Source organism: Ochotona princeps, chromosome 2, assembly GCF_030435755.1.
Source record: "Ochotona princeps isolate mOchPri1 chromosome 2, mOchPri1.hap1, whole genome shotgun sequence".
NCBI lineage: Eukaryota > Metazoa > Chordata > Mammalia > Lagomorpha > Ochotonidae > Ochotona > Ochotona princeps.
In genome coordinates this window covers 14,469,920-14,484,668 of record NC_080833.1, presented here as the reverse complement: position 1 = coordinate 14,484,668, position 14,749 = coordinate 14,469,920, and the positions used below count along the sequence as shown (strand labels likewise).

The window sequence follows — 14,749 nt, the reverse complement described above, 5'->3', positions numbered from 1 at the left end:
GTATAGTCTCACTACGGGATACAGACATTACAAGATTAATGTGCTAAGTGCCAACACCAGCCCCTGATGGATTCCGTTTTGATAAGAATCCCTTCTTTTCCCCATCTTCAGTGTGTGACACTCACGGAGAGCTCCAGGAGTCCTTCCCCAGAGGGACCCAGCTCCTAGGACCACATCACTCTGGGTCTTCAGCAGACGTCAAGCAGTCACGATCATTCCTCGGGGGGAGACAACTTCCCAGCCGGACTGAGGTTGGGCCACTTTCCTCTGCCCCCTGCCCTGTCACAGAGCATAAGTATGTGTTCACATCCATTGAATTGCTCAAGGGCTTTCTAAATGCAAAGGAAGTCATGGAAGGAACCATCACAATGGGGCCTGCGTGGCATAGTGCATTAAGCCACTGCTTGCAAAGGCAATATCACCTACTGAGTGGCAGTTTAAGTCTTAGCTGTTCCTTTTCTGATCCTGAAAAAGCAATGACAGATGGTCCAAGTGCCTGAGCCCTTCCCACCCACATGAGAGAACAGGATGAAATCGTTGACTCTCGCTTCGGCCTGGCCTAAGCCTGGCTGTTACAGGCATTTGTAAGTGAAACAGCATGGGTAGAAGATTTCTTTTTTTCTCCCCACCCCCACTGTACTGCCTCTCAAATGATAAATAAACCTTTAAATAGCAATGAAGAAAACATCTTAAAGGGTTAGTGTCTGAGAGAAGGCATTGGGTCTAGCGAGTAGGATCCCTGTATCTTGTTTCAGAGTACCTGAGTTCGACACGCTGGTCCAGCCCTTGCTCCAACGTCCTGTCAATGCAGAGGCAGCAGGGAGAGACCAAGGGCCTGGTTCCTGCAATCTACATGGAGACCTGGGTGAGCTCCAGCTCTCAATTTCTGCTTTGCCTTGGGGTGGGCATTTGGGGAGCTGAGAGATGACAACATCAAATTCTCTCTCTCTCTCTCCTCACTAACATAAAAATTAATAATAACTTTAAAATCTTTTCTGAAATAGATGTCCCAAAACTGAGGTCAATATTAATACTCAAAAATAAAAAAGAAAGAAAAATACAACGGCCCACCTGTAAGTCAAGGTTGTTCCAATGTCCACGACAGCCGCCGGGGATCTGCTCCTGGGCAGCACTGCATGCGTGCCTGTCTGTGTGTCTCCTCGCCCTGCACACAGGCCTCTGCCTTGAGTTGGACCACTCAGCTGTGGACTCCCAGCCCAGCCTGCCATGCGCAGGAAGCCAGTCACTGCTTCCTGAACGCCTCTGCCATGCACATTTCTCTTTAAATAATGACCCACTTCAGAGCAGGGCCTGGCGGTGTGGCCTAGCGGCTAAAGTCCTCACCTTGAACGCCCCGGGATCCCATATGAGCACCAGTTCTAATCCCGGCAGCTCCACTTCCCATCCAGCTGCCTGCTTTGTGGCCTGGGAAAGCAGTCGAGGATGGCCCAATGCCTTGGGACCCTGCACCCATGTGGGAGACCCAGAAGAGCTCCTGGCTCCTGGCTCCTGGCTTCAGATCAGCGCAGCACTGGTCATTGCGGCTCACTTGGGGAGTGGATCATCAGACGGCAGATCTTTCTCTCTGTCTCTCCTCTCTCTATATCTGACTTTGTAATAAAATAAATAAATCTTTTAAAAATAAATAAATAATGACCCACTTCAGAGCACGACCCATAGCTCCCTCTCTCAGAGCCCTCCTCTGAAATAAGGAAAGGACCATATTGAGTGAATGGATGACCACAGCCCTCGTTTGCCTACCAGCCAGTGGAGGCAGAAACCCCAGCTCCTCCCACTCTACCACCAGCCTCCCAACAGGGGGCAGGTTCAGTTCCCCACAGGTGTCACTGTGTGCTCGGCCTGCATGGAAAAACTGCTCTCTGGGGACTCTGTCCTAGGGGGACTGTTGGGAGCACTGCACGTGTGCCCTGCCCTAAGATGATGCCTGGACCCTACTTCCTCTTGGAGACAGGTTTCAGGAAGTGCCCTGTGATTGGCCCTTTACTGCTTGCCTCAGGTGTGTAAGCTGATTGGAGGATTGAGAGATAGCCAGGGGCCTCGGGGGAGGGGTGAGGAGGTTCTCTGTGTAACGGAAATAACGGACTTAACTGACTTAACTGAAGGCTTCTGGGTAACGGATTTAACGGACAGGAGGAATATATAAGCCAGAGGCTTCTGCCCCAAAGAAGGAACTGAAGGTTGGAATAAAAGTGCCTCTGAAACGCTCTCCAGTGTGTCGGGTGATTTCTTCCGCGGGACGGGAGACACAGATATCTGGTACCGTGACTAGGACAGAAGTTAGCTGGTGAATACCAGGAAGGTAAGTAGCTGAGCAGATCGCTCAGGGAGCCGCTTACAGCGGGAATTAGTTTACAACTGAGCCTTTTGCTCAGGAAGCCGCACTAGGCGGGGACGTGCACATCAGGTTCGCAGGTTAGCGACAAGAAAAACAAAAACAAAAATAAAAAGGTTCGCGGTTGGCGACAATAAGGTTCACGGTTGAGTGACTAGAGAAAAGTTAGAGCAATGGGGAATTTGTCCTCCACAGTGCGCATGCAGCACCTGCTGCAGAGATTGTTAAGTGAGTCAGGAGAGTCAAACTCGGAGGATAAGGAAGAGGCCTCTGGAAGTGAGTCTTCTGAGGATCCTCTACCCATTAAAAGCTTGGCTAAATGCTTTGCTCTGATAGTAGTTCTTGGGATGCTGATTTTGTTAGTCAGGCCTTATATTGCTACAGGTGGCCGCTTTTTGATTCATTCAGACCTCCATTACCTGACCCTAAGTTTTCTGTTGCCTGGTTTTCTACCTTTTAAATATCTTTTTAGTATGATCCGAAAGAAAAGGTCAAGAAAAAAAAAAAAAACACGATTTTATCTCTTGTAATTCTTAAGGTTTCATTTGTGATGTTTTCAAAAATATAAAATTTTATTGCAAATAATTTGTTATAGAAGTTAACTGTAATTCACTATTAAATTATTTCAAGGTATAAGTTAAATTAATGTATTTATTTTATATAAAGCATTTTTAGAGTTTAAAATAATTCTTGTGTTTTTGGCTGGTTATCAAACTTCTCACTGCTTTAAATTGGTAAAGATTTTGTATTTGTTTTAAAGGTATTTGAATGATGATTTCATGTCAATAACGAAATCTAACCTATAATGTGTTGTACTAACAACAACAAAAACCTTCTTCCAGATATTTTTAGCCATCCTTAAAGGGGCATCCAAGAATTCAAAAGTTTCCAATTCTAGGGTTTCCCTTGGTATTCTTATGAGGCCTCAAGAATGCCAACGGATTTATCTCCCGTTTTGTGGAGACAGTTAATCAGGTTGATTGGATTAAGATTATTGCCAAATGTAGTAAAATTTTGTCGTGTCAAACTGTTGTATACATCCATGGAGTTGTGAAGGTTTAAATTTTAGTTTGCAATGATGAAAAGATCTCGTAACGGTGACTTTTCTTTCTCAAGGTCTTTGTTCAAGACTATTTACTTGATGATTTTACAGCTACTGGTTTCTGGAGAACACTACTATTACTAAGTTTAATTGAGAATAATTTTTTTAAGTCTCCAAAAGCATGTGTCTGTGTGTGTGTGTGCGCGCACATGTGTGTCTTAATGTTTGTCATCTGTATAAATTGTTTAAAATTGTTATAATGTGTTACTGTCTGTTTGTTGGTCAGAAAATATTCTAGCTTTTGTGAATTAAGTTTAAACTTCCTGTAGGAAACATTTTAAAAAGCAGGTAAATTAATGCATACATATAATTTGCATATCAACAGCAAAAGCAGGTTGCCTTGAGCTCTGAATTCTGCAGACACTCCCAGAGCTTTCTGATAGGATTGTAAAAATATCTAAGTGATTTTAAACCTTTGCTACAAATTCATTTACTTTGAATAAGATTACTAGTTAACATGGATTTCTTAAATTTATGTAACTTAAATTACTAATAATTATTTTTAAAGTATATTATATCATTGATACATTTATTATTAACCTGTATTCCTGCCTCATTTATAACAGGAAGTAGGCCTTTGGGATAAATGTTTAGTAAAGCTATTATTTGACAGTTTTCACTTTATACTAACCCTATAAGAGTAAGCAACCTGGTACCTCAGACCCAAGGCCCAGATCCCGTCCTCATTTGGGGGAGAGGATCAGTCTGTATTTTCCCAAAATACGAAAATGGTCCGAGGTGGATTCCTGAGAGGCTTGTACGGCAAGCTCCTGCTGCTGAGTCTTGTGAAAGCTCGGGTAGTGGCCAAGATGATGGCATTTCAATTGGAAGATCAACGGGACAAGCAAGTATATTAGGCTTTTATATATTATATATCAGTATTTGTTAAGCATTTAGGTCCTGATATTTTCTGCCAGTTTCTCCTTAAACCAGACTATCAGATTGTCTGGTGTGTGACCCCAGCTGTTGGGGGTCTGGAGCTCTTTTTATAAATGGCTCAATTTCTGCCCATGCTTTTTCTTGGAAGGTGGCATACCAAGAGTTTTGTTCAGACACTGAGCAGCGTAATGCTGCTGCAGGAAACCCCCAGTGGAATTTAGAACAGGCAGTGGGGATCTACAGGGATGTCTCTCCAGAGTTATTCAAGGAGCCAATGAGCCTTATGTTGATTTTGTAGCTAGACTTATTCAAACTGCCTCTAGAATTTTTGGGGAGGTGGAGTCAGCAATGCCTTTGGTAAAGCAGTTAGTGTATGAACAGGCTAAAAAGTGGTGCCAAGAGGCAATAAAGCTATGAAAGTGTAAAAAAAAAAAAAGATTAAAACTATGCTATATAAACAGAAAGGGGGAATAGGGATCAATATAGATCCCCAAAGGACAAGCTAGTTATTATTTTTTCAGGTGAGTGTTAATATTAGTAATTCTACTGTACCATCACCCTGCATTGTATTGACTAATATTTTCTCACAGATAAAAACAGTACATGTAGAGGACATAAGTATTCTTACAAAAATCCTATGCAGAGTATAACCACAAATTCTTTTGAGGTGAAGCCTCCGTTTGTGCTGTGGAAGCAGCAATGTCCATGATTTTTGGAGGCCAGTTGCAGAATTGCTTTTATCCGTTTGTGTTTCTTGTTAGCAATGCTAGTTAGGCAGAGATTCACTTAACTTGTGGAATAGATTGTTTTCTTTCAGAATGTTGGAATACAACTGAGTACCCGCTGGCTGTGGTGAGGTGCGTGCCCACCTATTTTCCCAGAACGATGACAGTTAAAGAAAATGACCTGTCAGTCCACCTGCGGCCAGAGTATGACTTCGGGGTTACCTCTGCCACTGTAACAGCAATAGCTGCTGGCGGTTATGACTGTGTACACCCTGGCATGGCAGATCTCTGTGGTTCTTCAGACACAGGAGCAGTTTAACCAACATGTTTGGACTGGCTTGCTAATCATAAGCTGATGAGTGAACTTGACTTAAGAACAGGTGGACATGTTATCTGAGGTCCTCTCAGTTTCCAACTTGCAGCTAATCTATTTAGAAGCCTTTCAGTTTATTTGAATGGGACTTGAGATGTTTAGTTTGATAATTTACACGGTTTATTTGTATGGGACTTAGGATGTTCAGTTTGATATAATTATACATATGGTAATCCTGTTCAATCTGTATCTGCCCAGCCCTGGAATGCTTGGGTATTGTGCACCAGTAGGAGTAGTTGTTCAGATATATCAGATTTTGCATTTATTGATAAGGTAGTGATAAAAAATTGTAATTATAGTAGTAATAGTTCTAGAATATGGGAAGATGTTAAAGTTAATTGCAGTCGTGATGTTATCTATAATGCTATTTATGTATGTGTACAAGCTCCATTTACCTGGATTGTGTGTTACTCCTTCTATTGTCACCAATGGGTCCCGAGCATTGAATTTGCCCAGAGAGTTATCCGCTATAAATAGCACCAAAGTAGAGATTGCCACGGTAGAGCAATGGACAAATTGGATACTAAAGGGTCTTTCCTTTGCACGCCAATGGGCCGGTATAGTAGGCCTGGGCCTTATCTTATTAATTATTTATTTGGGGTCAGCGGACGCTTCATACAGCGGTTGCTAGTGCAAGCTGTGCTTGCCCTTCACAACAGAAAATCCCCAGAAATCTGGCTAGGCATGTTGGACTGGTAGTCAGAGACGGGTAAGTATCCGAAAAGGCTTTACCAACCTAAGACAGGCGCCACGTTCCTAGCCACGTGGTTAGCCCATGACGGGTAAGGGCAGCCTGAACTCGGAACACCTAAGACAGGCACGGTCCCTTGCTTAATAAAACAAAAAGGGGGACTGTTGGGAGCACTGCACGTGTGCCCTGCCCTAAGATGATGCCTGGACCCTACTTCCTCTTGGAGACAGGTTTCAGGAAGTGCCCTGTGATTGGCCCTTTACTGCTTGCCTCAGGCGTGTAAGCTGATTGGAGGATTGAGAGATAGCCAGGGGCCTTGGGGGAGGGGTGAGGAGGTTCTCTGTGTAACGGAAATAATGGACTTAACTGACTTAACTGAAGGCTTCTGGGTAACGGATTTAACGGACAGGAGGGATATATAAGCCAGAGGCTTCTGCCCCAAAGAAGGAACTGAAGGTTGGAATAAAAGTGCCTCTGAAACACTCTCCAGTATCGGGTGATTTCTTCCGCTGGACGGGAGACACAGATAGGGGACCTGCTTGTCCTGTTGTCCTGGGACTGCCTCAGTGTCCACACGGGAAGTCCTGGGTCTGAGAACCCTCAGTCCCAGGAAATCCAAGAGGGTGGTCACCCCATCATGACTCCTTCTCCTGGGCCCCAGGATCCTCTTGTCCTCACATGAGAAGCTGACTCCGGTCTCATCTCTGCACATCAGCTCTCACATCTCAGGAAGAGGCCAGAGGGGAAAAAGCAATGAAGGAAAGACAGCCAACTCGGGACCTGCTGAGAGATATTTATTCTTTATAAAATAATGTGGGATGGTTACTGCCACCTAGGTCTTTATATTAGTGGCTCGCAATCGTCTGAAAGAAATCAGGGAGGGAACATAAGAGTGGGGTTAGCATCACAGATTCTGGAGTCAAAGCAACTGGGGTCAGCTCCCAGCCTGACCACTCATCCCTGTGTGACCCGGGAGAGTGAGTTGCCCTCTCTGAGCCTTTTTCCTCCTCTAGTGGGAGTGATGTCCCCACCATCCCTACCGCTCATTTCACATCTCCACCACCAGGTGGCAGTGTGCCCCCGTCCTCCATGAAAAGTAAGGGCTGACCAGAGGACACACTGTGAAACCCTAGCTGAATGAGGAACGCAAAGCTCCACCCAAAGCCTGGGAAGTTCTGGGGACTCACAGAGCAGAACATATCCCCACACCCCTTGGGAATGTTTCAAAGACCCCTCCCGAACTGCCCTGCTAGGATCCCTGCAGTCCCTCACCTGGATCTAACCTTCCTTTCCTGTCCCCCAGCCCCTCTCAGGAGAGCCTCCACCAGGAAGCCCTCCTGGCTGCCCTGTCCTTACCTCCTCAATCCAGTCATTGAAGGCTGACACACGGGTGAACACTGTAGGCTTCTTCTCTGTGTTGCAGCCACGGGAAGAACCAAAGCTGACTATGCCGTCAACCTCCCACTCACAGTTCACTCCGGGGCAGTTGAGGGGTCCTCCAGAGTCACCCTGTGATGGTCAGAGGGGTGGATGCTGAGTCATGTCTCAGTATAAAGAATTGTCCCTGACCTGGGGGTTGCAGACACACACTGCTGCACCTCCCCCAGCCTCAGGGCCTCAGCTGGGCAGGAGCAGGGGCTGTGCTACCACACCTGCTCAGCAGGAAGGGACCCAGACAGGACCTCAGCACAGCCCCTGGCACAGAGGGAGCCCCAATGGACATTGACGCCCCCTGCTGGCAGCACCTTCCCTGCTGCCTAGGAGGACTCAGCTCCCACAGCACAGTGGTTGAGGATCCCTGCAGAGCCCAGAGTGGGTGACTCAAGGTGTTGATGCGAGTGTCTCTGTTGTGCTGACGGGGCAGCCTGAGCAGCAGGAGGAGGGACAGTGATGGTCCCAGGAGAGGGGGCGTGTGAGCTGGGACAGCAGTCAGTGGGGGCGGGGAGGCTATACTGACTTCCTCTGGGTCCTGCCTGACCTGGAGCCTGCCTGGGGACTGGCAGGGAAGAAAGCTCCTCCACATGCATGGAGATCACAGAGGGAACCCAGGAGCCTTCCCACCTGGGCAGGTGTTAAGTGACTCACATTGCAGCCAGAGACTTCATACCCGCCGGCGCACACCATGGTCTCCTTCACAGAGGAGCCCCACCAGTCTGGCTGGGAGCAGTGTGCATAGTCCACCACCGGCAGCAGTCCTTGCTGTAGCTTGTCAGGGAGTGGCCCACCAGCTGCAGAGACACAGAGCAATGAGGAGGAGGTGGACAAGTGGACACTTAGATTTTTTTTTTTTTTTTTTGGCCTGACAGGGACCTGTTCCAAAAAAGTTCATCATCCTGAATGTTCTTGGCACCACATCACTCTCAGCCTCTGCCCCAGGGCCCTGTCTTTCTGTCACTGCCCCTCCTCAATCATCACATACTGTAGAGACGACCCCAGCCAGTGACGTAGCATTCTGTTCCGTGGGGCAGGATGTAGCCGGCAGGAGGGAGGCAGGCAGGCTGGATTTCCAGTGTGAGCTCAGCGCTGTGAGACAGCTTGATGAGGGCGATGTCATAGCTGCAGGAGGAAAAACATCCAAGTCAGGTGCCACAGTGGGTCTTGCTGCAGGTGTTCCAGGCATTCCCTGTGGGGAAGCATCTCCTCTGTTCCCCACATCCACTGTTAAGGCACAGCAGCCTTTGGAAGACTTCTTGACCCCTTGAGCGCATGCCAACACTTGGCCTTGAGCCCTGGATGTCCACCTGTGATCCCACACTGTAGCTGTATCAGAATGCCCTGGAGGACTGTGAAACATTGTAGCACGGACATCTGGTGCAGGAATTAGAGGCTGCAGCCCACAGTGCCTGTGCCAGCTTTGTTTCCCATTCCAGCTGCTTACTCGTGTGTGGCCTGTGATTGGTCAATTGCTTGGGTTCAAGCAACCCACTTGGAAGAATCGGCAAATTCAAGAATCCTAGCTTCAGTCAAACAGTCAAATAGACAAATTTTTTTTCCCTCTCTCCCTCTTTCTCTCCTCTCAATGCCTTTTAAATAAACAAAAATAAAAAATAAACGTTTTTAAAACTATGCAATTTCAGGGCTCACTCTGGCTTTCTGAGGCTGTGTCTGACCAAGGCCTGAGGTCTGACATCTCTCCTAGGTTCCCAGGAGACACTAGCGCTGGTGCCCCACAGACAAAATTTTGATAACCACTGCTCTAAATGCTGTCATTCAGGACATTTCGCCTGGATCTCACTTGCCTCCCTACTGCCCCAGGAGTCCTGTGAGCTGGGGCCAGGATTTCCATCACTGTAGAACTTTAAGGAGGATTCTGCATATTCCGTTGATCTCATCAGAAAAGGCTGAGCTACCAGATACACAGGTATACACACAGGTGAGCACTGAGCAGGGCCTCCCTGTCCATCTCCACCACCACAAAGCCCTGCTGCAGGGTCACCTTGACAAGTGGACACCTGAGCCCGGAGCGGGGCACTCACTGACCAGGACACTCAGGGAAGGATGCCCACAGCCTGACTCTCAGTCCCATGTTCCTCTGCCCACACAGCCAGGAACCAGATCATGCTGGAGGAACCTGTGCTGAGCACAGGACACCTTGGACTTGGAGAAAAGGCCTGCAGGTCCTGGGCTCCAGGGACACTGAGCCCAGCAGCCCTGGGGGACTTCCTGCCTCTCCTGGGTCTGCTGTGCATGGAGGGAGGTTGGTGCTGCTGGTCTCTGTGAGAACTGGACCCAGTTTGTGCATTGTCCCCCACGATCCCTGGGAGTGTCCTAGATGTGCTATGTGTCATGGAGGAAAGAATACAGGAGCCTGATCCCAGGCTGGGAGCTCACTCACCCACAGGACAAACAACTGGAGTTCCATCGTGGGTGCACAAGGAAGTCACCAGCATTAATCAGGATGGACTGCTCAGGTCCCTCCGGCTGGGTCAAGTCGTACTCGCCCAACACCACCCGGTATGTCCTAGAACTCCTGTCAGTGGAGGAGAAATCAGTTTGTGCTTAACTGGTCAATTTCCCAAAGCCACCTGCTCTCCCAGGCTCTCTGGGTTTCATACATGGACATAGACCAGGGCAGGGATGGGGGCAATAGGAGAACTCACGAGTAGCAGTGGGCAGCAGTCAGGACCCAGCCGGGAGAGATGAGAGTCCCTCCACAGGTGTGACGCCAGTCCCCGTTCAGGTACTGCAGGGAGACCTGGAGGCCCAGAAAGAAGCAGTCTGAGAAGTCAGAGCCCCCAGTGAGGGTTGTTGTGTGGGTTGTGCACTGCACATCTTGAGAGGGTGCCACTCACACAGAGAACAGCCCCCTCTGAGACATACAGCATACAACCTGTGTAAGTGCTCGAGGTGTGGTGCTATCATTGTCTTCTAGATCACTGTGATTCCTTGTCTCCCCACCCCAGGCCTGTGATCTCTCTGCAAACCCCAACATTCTCTGCTCTCTAGAATATACCCAAACCTCTGTCTCCTAACAGCCCCTAAGACCTTCTGATCTCTCAGGCCCCATTCTCCTGCAGCTCAGCTCTTCCAGGATTCGTGGACAGCTAAAGCACGACTCACTCCAACCCTTTGGCCTCCCTTCTCACGTCCTACTCATTCAGATTGTCAAACCTGGAGATTAAGGTTGTCAAACTCTGGCCCACGGCCCCAGGCTGGCTGTGATCTGTGTACACAGAGGCTGACTGCACACAGGTTGCTTGCTCCTGCACACCTGCTCTCTGGCTGCTCTCCTGCTGCTGCGGCAGGGCTAAGTCGCTGCTGGAGAAGCCACTATGCTTTGGTGAAATTGGTAAGTCCCAAAAACAAATGCCATGTTTTCTCTTGAATGTGGTTTTTAATGTATAACACAAAAAACATTAGCAAAGAAAGGGTCATCTTTGATTAAATTTTTGTTTTTAGTTCTTGTTTATTATACGCTTTTGGAACTGTGGATTTTCTACCTTTTATTTTTTAATATTGTGCACTAAGCCTGTATGTTGGATTGAAAACTATGTTTTGGGCCTGGCACGGTAGCCTAGTAGCTAAAGCCCATACGGGCACAGGTTCATGTCCCAGCGGCCCAGCTTTCCATCCAGCTCCCTGCTTGTGGCCTGGGAAAGCAGTTGAAGACGGCCCAAAGCCTTGGGATCCTGCACCCGTGTGGGAGACCCAGAAGAGGCTGCTAGCTTTGGATCAACTTAGCTCCAGCTGTTGCGATGATTCACTTGGGGAGTGAATCAACAGATGGAAGATCTTCCTGTCTGTCTCTCCTCCTCTCCGTGTATCTGACTTTCCAATTAATTAATTTAATAAAAAAAAAAAAAGAGGGCTCAATGTGGTAACCTAGTGGTAAAGTCCTCCCCTTACAACCACCGGCATCCCAAAGGGCATGTCCCAGAGGTGCCGCTTCCCATCTAGCTCCCTGCCTGTGGCCTGGGACAGCAGTCAAGGACAGCCCAAAGCCTTAGGACCCTACACCTGCATGGGAGACCTGGAAGAAGCTCCTAACTCCTGGGTTAGAATCAGTTGAGCTCTGGCTGTTGCAGCCACGTGGGGAATGAATCAGTGGATGGAAGCTCTTCCTCTCTGTCCCTCCTCCTCTTCACATATCTACCTTTCCAATAAAAATAAAATTTTTAAATGTCTTTAAAAATTATGTTTTTAGAATTTTTTTAAATAAAAAAGGAAGGAAGGGATTACAAAGATGGTCAGAGAAGGAAGGAATTGTGGGTCTCTTGTTTGAGTTGTACCTGTGGTATTTGTTCTCTTTATATTAATACACATTTAAAGGGGGATAAAAAACCCTGTGACTGACAAAGCTACAACAGCCACTCTCTGCTCCTTCACTAAACATTCCTGCTGACCCTGCCCCAGAGAACTTTGTGAGCTATGGAAATCTCCCTTCTGTCCATGGTGTTAACTGCTGGCCACAAGTGGCTCTTGAATGTTGGAACTATGGCTGGCATTTAGGAGCACAGTTCTTGATATTATTTGGTCAACTAAACTTTAAAAACCCACGTGTATCTTTTTAAAGACTACCCTATTCCCCAGCACAGCAGTGTTCACCCTCACAGATGCCTTGCAGAACCCTGAAAAATGTCCTCATTTTCTTGTTGCTCCAGACTTCACAACTCTGTTAGAGTAGAAATGAGTCCCTCCAATCTCCCTCCCTATATACGGTACCTTACTTCTTCTAATAATGTTCCAATCCTTGAAGAAGGTCTGCCCCATCCCCAGATTTCACTTTTAATCTACAGATAGAACAGGAAGGATGTGAACTGATCAGACAAAATAGGGACTGGAAAGGGGACCATGGGGTCAAGGCTAGAGACCTTACAATCAGCACTTGGCATCCAGAGTCCACTGTGGGACCAGTACAGCTGGTGGTGCTCTCACCTGCCAAGGCCAGCTGTAGGGCACTGCGTCCTCACCATTGACTACACGGCTGGAGGGGTTGTAGGAAGACTGGTCAGAGCCTGAGGCTGGAGAAGATAGGAAAGGCGTTAGTCACCAGATGACCCCAACATGGAAGACGGGCAGGAGCTCAGTCCTAGCTGTGCCTCAAATGGGCTGTGTGAGCCCCTTCAAGCCACTTCCCCTCTCTGACCCAGTAGCCACACGTAAGCAGTTAACAGTGGGATTAGTACAGGGGTTTGTAGAGTCCCAGGATTCCAAGGCTAGAGATAAAGATGTAGCATCTGTGAACAGGAGGACTGGGGAACATGACGCTTAGAACAGTGCCTGGCATCCAGTGAGTCTCTTCAAAGTGACAACAGCTGTCACAGAGTGAAGGCTTTGCAGTGGATGTTTGATGCCATTGGTAATCCCATGTGAGACACCTACATCCCCTATCAGACTGCCTGGATTTGAGTTTGTGCTCAGCTTTCCCACTTTCTGCTAATGTACACCCAAGGAGTCAACAGTGATCGCTCAATTACATTGAGCCCTGCCACCCACTGGCTCCTGATTTTAGTTGCCCACCCCCAGCTGTTGTAGGCATTTGGGAATTAACTAAAGAATGGGATGTCTCTGTAAGTAATTCTCATTCTCTCTCTCTCTCTCTCTCTCTCTCTCTCTCTCTCTCTCTCTCTCCTATTCAAGTAAAATACGTAACCAAGAAATGTCATTTAAAGAGTGGAAACTTCAAAGTAAGACTGCATGGATTCAAAGAGAAGTGGGACGCCTTGATCAAGCTGGACCTTACTTCTCTGTGGTCGGTTTCCCTGTCCGTAGAGTTTGGATAATAACATTATTAGCACCAAAGAGCTATGATGAGAATTGCATGAGATCACATTGTTAAAGATTTGTTTTTATTAGAAAGTCACATATACAGAGAGGAGAAGAAACAGAAAGGAAGATCTTCCATCCAATGATTTACTCCCCAATCCAAAGCCAGGAGCCCAGAGTCTGTACTGGGTCTCCCACGTGAGGGTGCAGGGTCCTAAGGCTTTGGCCCATCCTCGACTGCTTTCCCAGGCCACAAGCAGGAAGCTGGATGGGAAGCAGGGTTGTCTGGATTAGAACTGGCACCCATATGGGATCCCACTGCTTGCAAGGCTAAGACTTTAGCTACTAGGCTACCACGCCAGGTCCAAGATCATATTTAAAAGCACTGTTAGCATTCTGCCTGGCATATACTAGGCACATAGCAAATGTTGTCTGTTGCCAGGATTGTCAGTAAAGGGAGGCTATTTGGGAAAAGGCCCTGAGCTGTAATATAAAAATAAGCCAGGAAAACAGACCAGGAGAAAGCTGGACCATAAGCTATGAAGACAAATAGAGGCAGAGTGAATAGAAAAGTATACATTCAGCAGCAAAGTGGAAATTCCACCCTACTCAAGTCTAAGCACAGAACCTGACCTTAACCATGAGGCTTTGTTCACTGCCCACACTGGGGACTCGCTCCACAGCCCTTGGAGCTGCCTCCAGTCCTTCTTCTGAGCTGACCCATCCCCTGCTCCCCCCTCTCCTCTCCTCCCCAGCATCAAATTGAAAGCCCCCACTGAGAACACTCCTAGAGAAGCAGGTGCTGGGATCACAGGTCCGGGATGGGGAGCAGATTTCAGGGCTTCTGGCCCAGAACAACACAGGGAGCACAGACTCCGGCTGAGGCTTACCCAGGGCCACAAGGAGGAAAGAGCTCAGCAGCCAGAGCATCATGAGTTTGGAGCAGAGACGGAGTCATGGAACCTGGACTCTAATATAGGGCAGAAACAGGTGGATGGGACCAGACTGGGCTCCATCCCCAGAACAGGTGGTACAGCACCAGCTTTCCCACGATTCAAGGCCACCTCCCTCAACCACTACAGACAAAAGAGCAACAACCAATGGACGTACCCAGAGTTTCCCGAACCATATGGCTGCACAGGTGGCATTTTGTGGCCAACTGATATCAGGGGAGCAGCATGGAAAGTTGGCATCAGAACAAAACATCCTTATCAGGAAAGAACACAGGTGCTGGAACCCTCAGCCCTGGATTCACACCTGCCTGGGCCAGCTCCCAGCTCTAAGAAATTAGGCACACACCTTCACTTCTGAGTCAGATTTCCTGCTGCTGGAGTGGAATCAGTATTGGTATCTGCTGAATATCTTTATCTACCTTGTCTATTTTGCTGCTGAAATGTGGTCTTTTTACTTTTTATTTGTT

General features: G+C 47.8%; 1 protein-coding gene across 1 annotated transcript; it reads right to left on the bottom strand.

The window, feature by feature from the left end:
• Positions 1 to 6,968: 6,968 nt before the first annotated feature.
• On the bottom strand, positions 6,969 to 14,262 carry LOC101519544 (chymotrypsin-like elastase family member 3B). The gene is made up of 8 exons (XM_058676537.1): positions 14,220 to 14,262; positions 12,499 to 12,584; positions 10,224 to 10,318; positions 9,959 to 10,093; positions 8,543 to 8,679; positions 8,209 to 8,351; positions 7,480 to 7,632; positions 6,969 to 6,986 (listed from the first exon to the last, which is right to left on the bottom strand). The coding sequence occupies exons 1-8, from the start codon at positions 14,260 to 14,262 to the stop codon at positions 6,969 to 6,971; spliced, it is 810 nt and encodes a 269-aa protein (XP_058532520.1).
• Positions 14,263 to 14,749: the final 487 nt, after the last annotated feature.

Excerpts from the sequence above, each read along its gene's own strand:
- LOC101519544 (XM_058676537.1), bottom strand. The coding sequence starts at position 14,262 with ATGATGCTCTGGCTGCTGAGCTCTTTCCTCCTTGTGGCCCTGG. Across the intron at positions 8,680-9,958 it reads TCCAGTTGTTTGTCCTGTGG|CTATGACATCGCCCTCATCA; the intron begins GTGAGTGAGCTC and ends TTCCTCCTGCAG. Across the intron at positions 8,352-8,542 it reads TGGCTGGGGTCGTCTCTACA|CTGGTGGGCCACTCCCTGAC; the intron begins GTATGTGATGAT and ends GTGTCTCTGCAG.